The sequence below is a fragment of the Scyliorhinus canicula genome, chromosome 5, assembly GCF_902713615.1.
Source record: "Scyliorhinus canicula chromosome 5, sScyCan1.1, whole genome shotgun sequence".
Lineage (NCBI taxonomy): Eukaryota > Metazoa > Chordata > Chondrichthyes > Carcharhiniformes > Scyliorhinidae > Scyliorhinus > Scyliorhinus canicula.
The window spans coordinates 154,275,311-154,289,112 of NC_052150.1; the positions used below are offsets into that span (position 1 = coordinate 154,275,311).

Sequence of the window (13,802 nt, forward strand, 5' to 3'; positions counted from 1 at the left end):
TATTAGGGAAGACCACAAACATGGTTAAAGAGCAAAGTTTGAAGGATCATCTTAAAGTATTGGATTGGATTTTGTTTATTGTCACGTGTACCAAGGTACAGTGAAAAGTATTTTTCTGCGAGCAACTCAACAGATCATTAAGAACATGAAAAGAAAAGGAAATAAAATAAAATACATAATAGGGCAATACATGGTATACAATATAACTATATAACACCGGCATCAGGTGAAGCGTACAGAGGTGTAGTGTTAATGAGGTTAGTCCATAAGAGGGTCGTTTAGGAGTTTGGCAGCAGCGGGGAAGAAGCTGTTTTTGTTCGTGCGTGTTCTCAGACTTTTGTAACTCCTGCCCGATGGAAGAAGTTGGAAGAGTGAGTAAGTCGGGTGGGAGGGGTCTTTGATTATGCTGCCCGCTTTCCCCAGGCATGGGAGGTGTAGATGGAGTCAATCAATGGGAGGCAGGTTTGTGTGATGACTGGGCTGTGTTCAAGACTCTCTCAAGTTTCTTGTGGTCTTGGGCCGAGCAGTTGCCATACCAGTCTGTGATGCAGCCAGATAGGATGTTTTCTATGGTGCAACTGTAAAAGTTGGTAAGATTTAATGTGGACATATTGAATTTCCTTAGTTTCCTGAGGAAGTACGTGCGCTGTTGTGCTTTCTTGGTGGTAGCGTCGACGTGGGTGGACCAGGACAGATTTTTGGAGATGTGCACCCCTCGGAATTTGAAGATATGCAATGTGGAGAGATGAGAGGTTTCATAAGGAAAATCCAGAGCTTGGGGTATTGGCAGCTGAAGGCACAGCCTGCAATGGTGGAACAATTAAAATCAAAGATGCTCAAAGAGCCAGAATTGGAGGAGCGCAGAGATGCCAGAATTTGGAGGAGATTACAGAGAAAGGGAGGATGAGACCATTAAAGAGTTTTGAAATGAGTGTGAGAATTTTAAAATTGAGGCATTGTTTAAAAGCAGAAACCAATGATGGTCCACAAACACATGGATGAGTTAAGACATAGACAGCAAAGACTTTGGATGGCCTTGGTGTATAAAGGGTGGAATGTGGAAATCAGCCAAGGGTGTGTTGGAATAGTCAAGTCTAGCAGTGCCAAGGGAATGATGAAGATTTGGAGAGCAGATGAGCTAAAGCAGTGGCAGCGTTAGGTAATGTAGGGGAAGTGGAAACAGGCATTCGTAATGATGGCATGGATGTGAGACAGGTTCTCAATTTAGATGATGTATAACATCAAGATTGCAACCAGCTCTTTTCAGCATCAGACCATTGCCACGGAGAGAAATGGGGTCAGTGGCTCGGGATGGGAGTTTGCAGCAGGGACCGAAGACAAAAGTTTTGGTCTTCCCAATATTAACTTGGAGGACATTTCGTTTCATCCATTACTGGACATTGGACAAGCAGTCGAATAATTACGAGCCAAGAGAAGTGGTGGTGAGGTAGAGCTGGGTATCATCAACGTACATGTGAAAACTGATACTGTTTTTAGATTATGTCACCTAGGCACAGCATATAAATGAGAATTAAAGGGCCATGATTGGATTATGGATGCCAGAGGTGACATTGTGGGTGCGGGAAGAGAAGCCTTTCCGAGTGATTCTCTAGATATAACAAACATGGAACCAGGAAAGGTACACAATGGTGGAGAAGCGTTAGAAGAAGCAATGTGTAAACTGGCCAAGGTGGACCATAAGGGAATGTTTACCTTTTTCACAGCCACATAGGATGTGTTTGTGACTTTGATGAGAGCTATTTAGGGACTGTGGCATGGGCAGAAACCACATTTCAAACATGGAATTCCAAGAAAGATAGACATGGATCTGGGGGGGGGGGGGGGGAGGGGGGGGGGGGGGGCAGCACGGACAAAGATTCAGGAGTGGGAAGGTAGTTTTGGAGATGCAGCAGTAGTTTTCTAGAATGCAGAGGTCAAGGAGTGGGAATAGGGACAGGGAGGTGGGTTAATAGGCAAGATGAGTTCCAAAAGAGTATTGGGCGAGAGGGTAGAAACTAGCCAAAGTTAAAGCTCAGAGTCAGGGCAGGGGGCTCACATAGAGGAAATTTTGGATGGTGGTCTAGGGCAGGGACCAGCATCTGTTGTCTGAGCAAAAAAATGCATTTGTGGGTCAGATTTCTCCCCGTGTCTGCGAGGGTTTCCTCCGGGTGCTCCGGTTTCCTCCCACAAGTCCTGAAAGACAAGCTTGTTAGGTAAATTGGACATTCTGAATTCTCCCTCTGTGTACCCGAACAGGTGCTGGAGTTTTAGCGACTCGGGGCTTTTCACAGTAACTTTATTGCAGGGTTAATGTAAGCCTACTTGAGACAATAATGAAGATTATTATCATTATTTTGTAAAATCATTTTGTAGAGAGTTGAATTCTTTTCAGCAAAATCAATATTTTGCTCTTGTTTAAGTCTTACATTTTTAAAGTGAATCCTGAAATAAAATCCTGTTGCATCCTTCAGCATTGACTACCTTGTAGATCGAACTTTGTCTCTGTGATGTGAGCAGTGATTCAAGATAAGATCAAATCGAAGCCTTAAAAAATATTTCAACAATAAATTTCTAGCATACAAAACCATCTGAAACATAATTTTTAACATCTCGTTCCAGGGAAGAGTTTTCATTGACAAATTAAGGAATTTAATGATTATTGTCATGACGGGTACATCTGAGATGCACCATTAAAAATAATGTAACATAACCTTAGATTAAACAGTAATGAGTGAAAAGTTTTGGGCAAAAATTCCGAGTATTGTTTGAACATCAAGTGCTTTGCCTACTGCAATTATTCGCAGAAGGCAAATAAGATCTCACACAACATTCTACATATTGTTGTATTTGTCATTTATAGTTTCTTATCTATGACAGATTCTCCATGTTTGTGTTGCATTTTCACATAAACCTAATTCAAATAGGTTTAAAATTCATTTACTAACTGTACTGCTTTATGTCAAACAGATATTGTTTTCAATTTTCGAACAACCTATGTCAGCAAGTCTGGTCAAGTTATTTTTGAAGCTCGATCTATTTGTATTCATTATGTAACGACGTGGTTTATCATCGACTTAGTTGCTGCTCTTCCTTTTGATCTTCTCTATGCCTTTAATGTTAATGTGGTAAGTACAGCATTTACATTTCTTTGAATATCTTTCACATCTTGGTTATTTTTCCTTTAAGTGTCCTGCCTGACACTAGATCAACCATGGCCATTGACTATCCTTAATTCTCATATCTTTAAGATTATGTGGGGGTTAAAAAATGTATTGTGACACTGGAAATCTGTTACGTATGATCTGTATTTTGGTGTACAGGGATTTGGTGCCACTATTTGCCATCTCCTTGATGTTTAAAATATTTCCGTTGCTATTGGCAGAATTCTTTCTGCTTTAGGAGACTTTATCACTTACAATATTATAGGTATCTGTAAATACACGCTTTGATAGGTGAATGTATAATTCATACGATGCATGACCTGGTCATTTAATTATATGCGATGGGAAATGATGATTTTGCATGATTTTTGAAATCTTGAGTTCTGCAACAGCAGCATATTTTTGTTGGCTTTGGGACAAATGTTATACAAGTCCGATAATAAAAAGTGGGATTCATTGAGAAAATGAAGATAGTATGTAAGGTATCAGATATGAAGTGAAATGGTTAATTACTGACATAATGAAAATAACATAGAATGTAAGAAAGTGTGAAACAAAAAATAAACAATTTTCCCATTGATCCCCTTCCCACAGCGCACCACATACAATTTATACTGCCATGAATTTTCTCAAATTTACCAAATCATTCATGTGGGCAAGCTGCTTTTTAGAAAAAACTTTTTCAAAGGCTGGGCAGAAGGGAGCGTGGGAGTGGTGCTATATTCTGGGGGGTGCTCATTGTGAATCAGGTCTCCTAAAATAGTAGCCTCTTTTCTTCCTGGTCCATTAAACGCACCCCTCGCACCCACTCCCTATATCTGCCACCCTTACCTGGTCTGGCCTACATGTGCCTCCAGACCCACAGCAATGTGGCTGACTCTTAACGGCCCTCTGAAATGGCCTGTAAGCGACTCAGTTGTACCAGAATTTTATAAAAAATTCATTCAAGGGGTGTGGACTTCACTAGCTAGGCCAGAATACATTGCCCATCCCTAATTACCCTTGAAAAGGTGGTGATGGTGAGCTGCCTTCTTGAACCATTGCATTGCCTGTGAGATAGGTACACCTACAGTGCTAGGAGAAACAATGACAGAAAGATTGGATTGGATTTGTTTATTGCCACATGTACCGAGGTACTGTGAAATGTATAGTTCTGCATACAGTTGAGACAGATCATTCCATACATGAAAAGAAAATAAGAAGTGCCTCACCTACTCGAGGGTTATTAGGGATGGAACACTGACATCACTCATGGAAATTCAGTATGTGGATGACATCGCCATCTCCGCTCTCTCAGAAGTGAATCTCCAAGCCATGCTTGACACCTTCGCAGAAGCAAGCCAACGAATCCATCTCAACCTCAACCTCAAGAAGATTCAAGTCTTTTACCAGCTCACCCCAGGGCAAGATCCAGTCTCTCCCTCCATCAAGATCAATAGAGAAACCCTACGAAATGTGGAACATTTCCCATACTGGGGAGCCACCTCTCATCAAAGACTGACATTGGTGTGGAGATCCAACATCGTATCCAATCCGCGAGCGCCACCTTTGGACGGCCAACGATGAGAATATTCGATGACCGCAACATCTGTGCTGATACGAAGATCCTTATGTATAAGGACGTCACCTTCCCAACTACGTACACGTGCCACCTCAAGACCTAGAGAGGCATAGCAACACGGTGTGAGGCGGATTCTCCGCATCAGTTTGGAGAACAGGCATACTAAAAGTGGCAACTTAAAAAGAGCTAAGAACACCAGCATCGAGGCCGCGATCCTCCAAAGCCGACTCTGCAGGGTCAGCCGTGTTCTACTGATACCAGAGTCCCAACTGCCAAAGCAAATCTGCGGCAAGCTCCAGTCGGTTCCGGGACAAAAGGACAAAGGAAAAGCTTCAAAGACACCCTGAAGGCTTACCTCAAGAAGTGCAACATGGAAGTCATGCCTGGGAGACCCTTGCTCGGTAGAGACCTACTTGGAAGAACCTCTTGATTGAAGGGACACAATATTTCAGAACAGCAAGAGGAGATTTAGAAAAGGAGCCTGAAAATACCAATGATCTTGAGTCCAAAAGCCAACTCCACCTCCTGAAACACTTTCCAAGTGTGTAGTTGGAGATGCAGCTCTGGGGTCGGCCTCATCGGCCATGTAAGGACCCACCAAACCCATGATCAGTGACACAGAGTTTCTTAGGTGGACTATCATGCTCGTTAGCAAGTGATTGCTGAAATAGGCAACAAATATTGGCCTAACCAGTAATGCCCGCATCCCACAAAAGAATAAACCTTTCCTGTCTCTGAGCGGATTATGTTTCCATGGAGTACATGGGGCGCGATTCTCCGCTCCCCCAGCCGGATAGGAGAATCGCGGGAGGGCCCCCGACAAATTTCACGCCCCCCTGGTGCCCCTCCCCCCCGGCTCGGAAGAATCGCCGCTCGCCGTTTTTTACGGCGAACGCCGATTCTCCGACCCGGATGGGCCGAGCAGCCTGCCGTTCGCGGCCGTTTCACAACCGCGGCAAACACATCTGGTCGCTGCCGTCGTGAAACGGGAGTGAGAAGCCCGTTTGGGGCTTGTAGGTGGCCCAGAAAGGAAAGAGCACCACGACTGTGCTCGGGAGGGGACTGGCCCGCGATCGGTGCCCACCGATCGTCGGGCCGGCGTCCAAATCGGATGCAATATTCCCCTCCGCCGCCCCGCAAGATCAAGCCGCCACGTCTTGCGGGGTGGCTGAGGGGAAAGACGGCCACCGCGCATGCGCGGGTTTGTGCCGTCAGCGTCATGACATCAGCCGCGCATGCGCGGGTTGGAGCCGCCCAACCTGCGCATGCGCGGCTGACGTCATTAGGCGCGCCGGCCGCATCATTCTTGGTGCGTCGCCCCCACGGCCGAGAGTTACGGAGCGCCGCTCCTAGCTCCGCCGGGAGGGGAGAATAGGGGGCGAGGAGCGGCCTCCGAGGCCGACGTGAAACTCGGCCGAGTTCACAACCGCCCTCGCGAATTTTCCCGGGAGCGGAGAATTCCGCCCGTCTCCAAGAATATATCACATTCATGAGCATTCCACAACCCTTACTCACTGAGATGTAACATAGATGCATTTAGAAGGAAGGTAGATAGGGCTGTAAGGAAGGAATAGAAAGGTATGCTACTGTAGTTACAGTAGAATGGGAGGATGGTCATGTGGAACATAAAAACAGGTGTAGAGCAATTAAGCCAAAGAGTCTTTATTTATGCTGTGAATTTTATGTAACTAATGTAATTTGTCGAAAGGAGAAGGAAAAATACATATTTTTAAAGTGCCATTAACATTGCAAATATGCTTTAAACCCTGTGGCCTTGGATTCCTATTTCTCAGTCGAAGGCTGTGTTGAATTGTTCCTGCATCGGCGTGATGGGGTGATATGGGGGAGCACCTGAAATAGTTGGTTTATATTAGATGGTATGGCTCTGTAAGAATCATGTTGATGTAGAATTTCTTGCAGTGTATTGCAGTTCAGCAACTGGAAACACCTTGACAACACAGTAGCTGTCAATGTCTGCCCACTCTCACGTACTTCCTAAATCGTTTGGGGAGCCTGGCAGCAATGGGAGAATGTAGTGTCCTTTTATTGAATGATTTAGCTCAGATGAGCTTTCTAGTGTGAGAATGGCCCACATTCTGCCTGAATTCTGCTGAAATATCGTCCAAATGATTTCCAAATAATCTTCCAAGTCTGTCTCATCCAACAAAAACCTCTCATGTAACTGAATATTCTCGGCCTTTTTGGTACCTGGAGTCAGAGTCTTGGTGTGAGACCATTATTTCAGCACTTAGTACATTGTTAGGAGCCCCCTCAGATCGCTTTCAATAAACTAATCACTTCAGTCGCAATTTGCAATTGAGTAGATCTCTCCCATATGATTATACTTGTGTCAGAGGTGTAATGTTGCACATCCTCTAATAAATAGAAATCTTCTTCCTTGATTTATGGTGTAGTGGCCTGAATTGGAAATACTTGTGTCCATAAATAGAGAGCATTATTAATGAAAATAACAAAATAGTGTGTATTTGAACTAATTAAATCATTAAAGCCAAATATTAAATATCAAGGTGTTCAAATATATAGCATTTCTATTAAAATCAGCTGCAATCAATAGATAGAAATCTGTACCCCAACAATATTCCAGTTCCGCCATTTAAACAGTAAAAGCTGCATCAACAGAAAGTAGTGCTCTAGTCTGATTCAATTTAGGTGGTCTTATGTATGTAGAAATTCAGCAGCTCAGCTGCAAGAAAATGAAGTCTGGCTGCTGTCCAAGTGACAGCGCTGTCTCTGTATTACCTATTTCTAAATGCATTACAGAAAGCGTCAGGTTTGCAGACTCTTTTCTGTGGTCTGGTCTGTGTTAGTCACTGCTGTAACAATGAAAAGGCAACATGAATAATCATTGTTTTTTGCAATACAATAACTTTGTTTGTAGTGTTCAAAAACTATCTTTTGTCCATGATGGTAAATCGGCTAATTTATGGATCGGACAGCTGGGGAATACTTAGTTCTTGCATCCCAAATGATAACTATAATAAAATTAAAATGTTAAACTATAATTCATGCCACTATACCATCAATTGATCGTGAAGAATTCCACTTGATGGGGGAATGTGTAACATAGTACCTCTGACACAAGTACCATCACATGAAAGAGATTTACTCAAATTGCAAATTGCGACTGGAGTGATTGGTATATTTAGTTTGCCGAGGGGAAGACTGTGCAAGGTACAGAATCTGACATTCTGACGTGCTTTCAGATCTTAAATTCAGTTGGGAGACGGAAACATGGGGCAGAATCTAGTGAAGCTCCCAGGAGCAGGAAAGTAGCCGGGAACTGTGTGGGAGGCTAAAATGTCAGCTTTCCAGTGCTGGGATGAAAGTTGGGAATTAAATTGGCAGCGGATTAAAGGTGGATCAGGTTTCCTGATAGCAAATGACAGGAACCTATTTTAATGCATTAGCTCTTCATGCATTCTTGAGTCATGCCTAGTAAAGGCATAGGTACAGTCACATTCATAACTTTAAAAGACTAACTTTACTCAGTGTGGAATCTTTTGGAATGGACTTTTCTTTTAAAGTGGACAATGTGTGCTGAAAAAGATGGCCACCAGAGATCAGATGATCTGATATGTGTATCCAAGAACTGATTCCAAATTTGGCTACACCCTAGAAACAGGTAGGTATTCCAAACTAAAAGATATTAATTACACATATCCTAGAGCCCATTAGAAGATGTTTTAAACAAAGGAGATGATTGACTTAATCCTCTCAGGATACATATTGTTAAAGAATAATCCAGTTGTGGCTAACCAACCCAAGATGACCACCATATTAGGAGCAGGAACTGCAATTGTGAGGATTCACATCAAGTCAGCCATGTTCGTCCATTTGTAATCTTAAAAATGCTGACTGAAGAAAGTAAGACATGGTGATAGCAGCAGAAAAGGCAGTAACACCTCTGCCTGAAAAGAATCAGAGGTGTTAACATTCCGTTTTGAGTCCACCAATACAGGAAACATACCTCCTGACACAAGCAACTGGCTTCACAAACTGTAGAAAGCCCATCTCTTCAAGAGAATCCTGAAATTCTTTTCACATACGACTTTAGCTGCTGAATTTATCAAAACAAACCTGGGAGGAATGAAGGTGACCTCTTCATTTAGTCCGCAGCATGTGTTTTCCAGAACAAGGCAGTCAGGTGAATTATGAACTGTTCTTTTTGCTTCTAACCTGTAAAAGTGCACTACTGTCCACAACTGTATTTTCCTGGAGTGTTTTTGTGTATGTGTGAATGAGTGCCGTTGTGTTAAGATTTCAGGATGAGTAAATAAATCAACAATCCTCTTTCTTTAAACCCACTAAAAAGCTGTGCTGCTGGTTATTTTAATCATCCACATATTCTGGGGGTTAAAAAATTACACACACTTCCCCTTACAAATCTACGGGCTGTGGACAGTTGGCCAGGGAATGGGATTTCAGCAGTTCCTTCTCGCCCTTTCCATTACAGTCACCAGAATAAACGATACCTTTGCGATTACGTTGGCAGCAAATGAGGATCATTTGTCATCAGATTCACAACTGGTTAAAGGTAACAGGCAGTAGGCGACGTTGTCTTCCTAGTGGATACGAATTGGGCAGGAGCTGCTGTTCTTGTATGAGCACCTTTGTTGGAATGGCGAGAGAGTGCAGTTCTACATTGACAGTTAATCAAGGGTGATGCTGGGTGGCTCGATGGGCACAAAAGCAGGGCTAGGACATGGATAGAGGATTGTAGGTGATGGAAAAAAAGCCACTGTGGGAGGGTGCAATTCCAATGTCAGAATGGGGGTATCCAGGAACATGGCAGTCGTTGTAAGTTTATGCCTGAAAGATATGCAGAGATGATATATGTCTGCAAGAGGAGTTTTATTTACAATGTTCTAAAATATCTGCTCTCATGCTTGCATCAGCTAGCTTCAGTTCAATCTCCTTTTCCCTAAGCGGCCACATCTAGACTGAACCAAACAGTGAGGAGTTAATGGACACACAAATAAAACACTGAACTGTAGAACACTACTCCTTTTAAAACTGTAAGCCACTATTATAAATTAAACCATGATAAATAATAAATGTACATACATCAAGTCCTGTGGATATTGCTGACTGGACCAGCATTTATTTCCCATCCCTTATTGACCCTGAGGAGGTGGCAGTGACCTGCCTTCTTGAACTGCTGAAGTCTCTGTGATGATAATATTGACAGTGCTATTAGGAAGGGTGTTCCAGGGGTTTGGCTCAGCGACAGTGAAGGAACGGCAGCAATATTTATAAGTCAGGTTGGGGTGTGGCATGGAGGGTAAATTCTAGATTGTAGTGTTCTCCCATGTATCCGCTGCTCTTGTCCTTCTAGAGAGTGGTGGTTGTGGGATTGAAAGGTGCTGCCTAACGCGATTCCAAATGAGCTGCTTTATTCTGGATAGTGTCAAACTTTGAGTGTTGTTGGAGCTGCACTCATTCCGCTAAGTGGAGAGAATTCCTTCACACTCCTGACTTCGACACTGTCGATGGTGGATAGATTTGAGGAGTCTGAAGGTCAATTATTTGGTGCAGGATTCCTAACTTATGACCTGTTCTTGTACACATTTATATGGCTAGTCCAGTTCTGTTTCTAGTCAATAGTAACCCCCAGGATGTTGACAGTGGGGGATTCAATGATAGTAATACCATTGAATGTCCAAGGGACGATGGTTAGATTTTCTCTTGTTGGAGATGGTCATTGCCTGGCATTTGTGTGGTGCGAATGTTACTTTCCAGCTGTCAGCCCAAGTCTGTTTTTTTCAACATTTTGGCACGGACTGCTTCAATATCTGAGGCATTGTGAATGGTGCTCAACATTGTGCAGCCATCATCAAACATCCCGACTTCTGACGTCATGATGAAGGAAAGGTCATTGATGAAGCAGCTGAAGATTGTTGGGCCTGGGACACTACCCTGAGGAACTCCTGCAGATGTGGCCTGGAACGGAGATGATTGACCTCCAACTATCACAACCATCTTCCTTTGTGTCAGGTATGACTCCAACCAGTGGAGAGTTTTCCCCCCCGATTCCCCTTGACTTCAGTTTTACTAGGGCTCCTTGATGCCATATTCGGTCAAATGCTGCCTTGATGTCAAAAGCAGTCACTCTCACCTCACTTCTTGAATTCAGCTCTTTTGCCCATGGTATAATGAGGTCAGGAGTTGAGTGACCCTGGTGGAACCCAAACTGAGCATCTGTGAGCAGGTTATTGCTGAACAAGTGCTGCTTGATAGCACTGTTGATGATTCTGAGATTTCTTAGAGTTCAACTCATCTGTTTTCCCTAAGCACATAAATAGTCTCTCAGAAAGGCAGGTGATGGTGCTGAGGATCTACAAACTTGAGTTTGTGGTTCTGCATGATCAGCTCAATGATCAATATCTCAGTCACTCATTGGAAAAGGAAATGTATCCTCATAATCACTGTCCTCAAAATATCCTGGCCTGCTCGCTATCAAACACCTCACATGCCACTCTGCATTGTCATCCAGCAGTTAAGCATTGATACTGAGCAACCATTTATTCTACTTTGGTCCTGAGTAGAGACGATGTAAGTATGAGGTCACCATTTGGTCATTTGATGTGAACCCGATCTCCAATTTCAAATCTTGGTCCTTTTGCACCTCTTTGTTTACACTTAAGTTATACATTAGTGCTTTGTGAATTTTTCCTCTGCCTTTGCCTTTGCTCTGACATTCTCATTGGATAGTGGTAATGACTTAAGATGGTCAGTGGCATGAGAAAGTTATGACCAATTATATGTTTGTCCAGTGTCTTTTCAATCAGAGTGTGGGGGATGTTCTTCTTATGTTCTTATAGGGATTAAGGGTTATGGTGTTCGGGCCGGAAAGTGGAGCTGAGTCCACAAAAGATCAGCCATGATCTCATTGAATGGCGGAGCAGGCTCGAGGGGCCGGATGGCCTACTCCTGCTCATAGTTCTTATGTTCTTATGGATCAATATGTGCGAAGTAGAATATGAATGATTGTTCAAATGTTTTTTTCCCTCTGCCATACTCGCTCTCAGTCTGTTATTTATTACGTGTTGAATTGTTTGATTCCATCTTTTGATTGTAGGTTGCATCATGATGTCATAGCTGGCTACGAACTCCATGAACTTACTGGAAACAATTTGCGCTCCATTTTCTGTAGTGACTATCTCCAGTAAACCCCACTTTGTAAACAAGTTGTCTGAAATGTCAATGACCGAAGTGTTGGTTATAGAATTTATTGTAGCAACAAATTATGAACATCCAGCAGGAAGCATTTGGTTGCATGAACCAATGAGATACTCAACCTCAAAGTTATACCAAAGAAGCTGATCTGACCATCTGCAGATGAATAGGGGTCAATAACCAGAGCCTGATCTACAGGCTAACACCATAGTCAACGCTAGGTGATCAGTGAGCAAAGTAAACTTTCCACTCGAGAGGTATATGTGCCAACGGGGTGGCGTGGTGGCACAGTGGTTAGCACTGTTCTTCACAGCGCCACGGTCCCAGGTTCAATTTCCGGTTTGGGTCACTGTCTTTGCAGAGTCTGCACGTTCTCCCGGTGTCTGCTTGGGTTTCCTCCACGTACTCTGGTTTCCCCCCACAAGTCCCGAAAGACGTGCTGTTAGGTGATTTGGGCATTCTGAACTCTCCCTCCGAACAGACGACTAGGGGATTTTCACAGCAACTTCATTGTTACATTAGCAGTGTTAATGTAAGCCTACTTGTAACAATAATAAAGATTATTATAATGTATTGGGGAGGCGGTGGCATAGTCGTATTGTCTCTGAATTCAACAAAATGAAATTTGAATTCAATAAAAGAAAATCTGGAATTATGTCCAATGATGACATAACTATTGTCGATTGTTGTAAAGGCCCATCTGGTTCACTAATGTCCTTTGGGGAAGAAACTCTGCCGTCCTTACCCGGTCTGGCCTACATGTGACTCTGAGATCCACAGCAATGTGGTTGATACCTAACTGCCCCCTCAAGAGCAATTGGGATGGGCAATATATGCTTGCCCAGCCCGCGATGCCCACGTCCCATGTTGATATGTGTAGATTCAGGCTGGTGCTTCCCCCTCTCCAGTGGAGTATGTACGTTCAGTTTCTGACAATAGTTATGACGTGCAAGCAATTAGTCACTCACTTCTTTTGATGTCCCTAGAGCTTGAATAGCATTTCTTGACCTACCTGTTTATGGGTTGAGATGCTATCTTCACCTTTAATGGATCAAACGCTGTTTTCTGTGCAATTGTTCATTCCCATTGTGTCCATTCCCATTATGTTTCTTTGTGCAATAGCTTTAAGAGGCTCTGTGACTTAGAACCTAATCCCTGATAAAAGTTGATAGTACCAAGAAAAGAAGCCAACTCTTTTGCATTAGACAGGATGAGAAGTCCATGAATGGCTGTGATATTAAATGCACGCTTTGTTCCAGTTACTGTCTATCTATACCCTAGAAGGTCAAACTCGGATACTGCAAATGTACATTTGTCCCTGTTGAACATCAAATTGTGTTGTTCAAGTTCAAGTGAGCATCACTGATAACTGATGATTGTGTTCTGCTTTATCCCTTCCATGGACAATGATATCATCAAGTAGGCTGAGTAATTCCCTCAATGCCTGATAAGATTGAAGAGATGATCATTGAAATGCGCAAGGAACTTAATCAATAGGACATTCTGCAATACGGAAACACATCTTTGAGTGTAACAAAGGATACAAGGTACCGGCTTTGCGATACTAGTGGCGATAGCTCCGCCACATGTCAAGCTCTGAGAAGGCTGTTGAGTCATGAAAAGATGCCAAATTGTTTGTGGATCATAGACAGTGCGTGTTTGTTTGTGATGGTGGCTTTATTGACTGCCTTAAGTGTCATTTTGGGTGCAGTTGGCAGGGTGTTTCTCAATTGCCACGTTGGCGAGATTGTGGGTAATATTTAACGGCCATAAATGAGCCCCCATGAGCTTCTCGCTATTACTGGCTGTCTCACTGTCTGATTAGTCTGACTTGCATCTCAGCGTCCCACTGAGGGACAGTTTCCAGGTTGACATTGCCAAGG

General features: G+C 43.2%; 1 protein-coding gene across 1 annotated transcript in view; it reads left to right on the top strand.

The window, feature by feature from the left end:
- kcnh8 (potassium voltage-gated channel, subfamily H (eag-related), member 8) overlaps nt 1–13,802 on the top strand; it is a 545,374-nt gene that overhangs the window by 292,053 nt on the left and 239,519 nt on the right. The window contains exon 6 of the mRNA XM_038797843.1: nt 2,968–3,125. Coding sequence (XP_038653771.1) covers nt 2,968–3,125 — 158 coding nt within the window. The remainder of the gene's footprint in view (nt 1–2,967; nt 3,126–13,802) is intronic.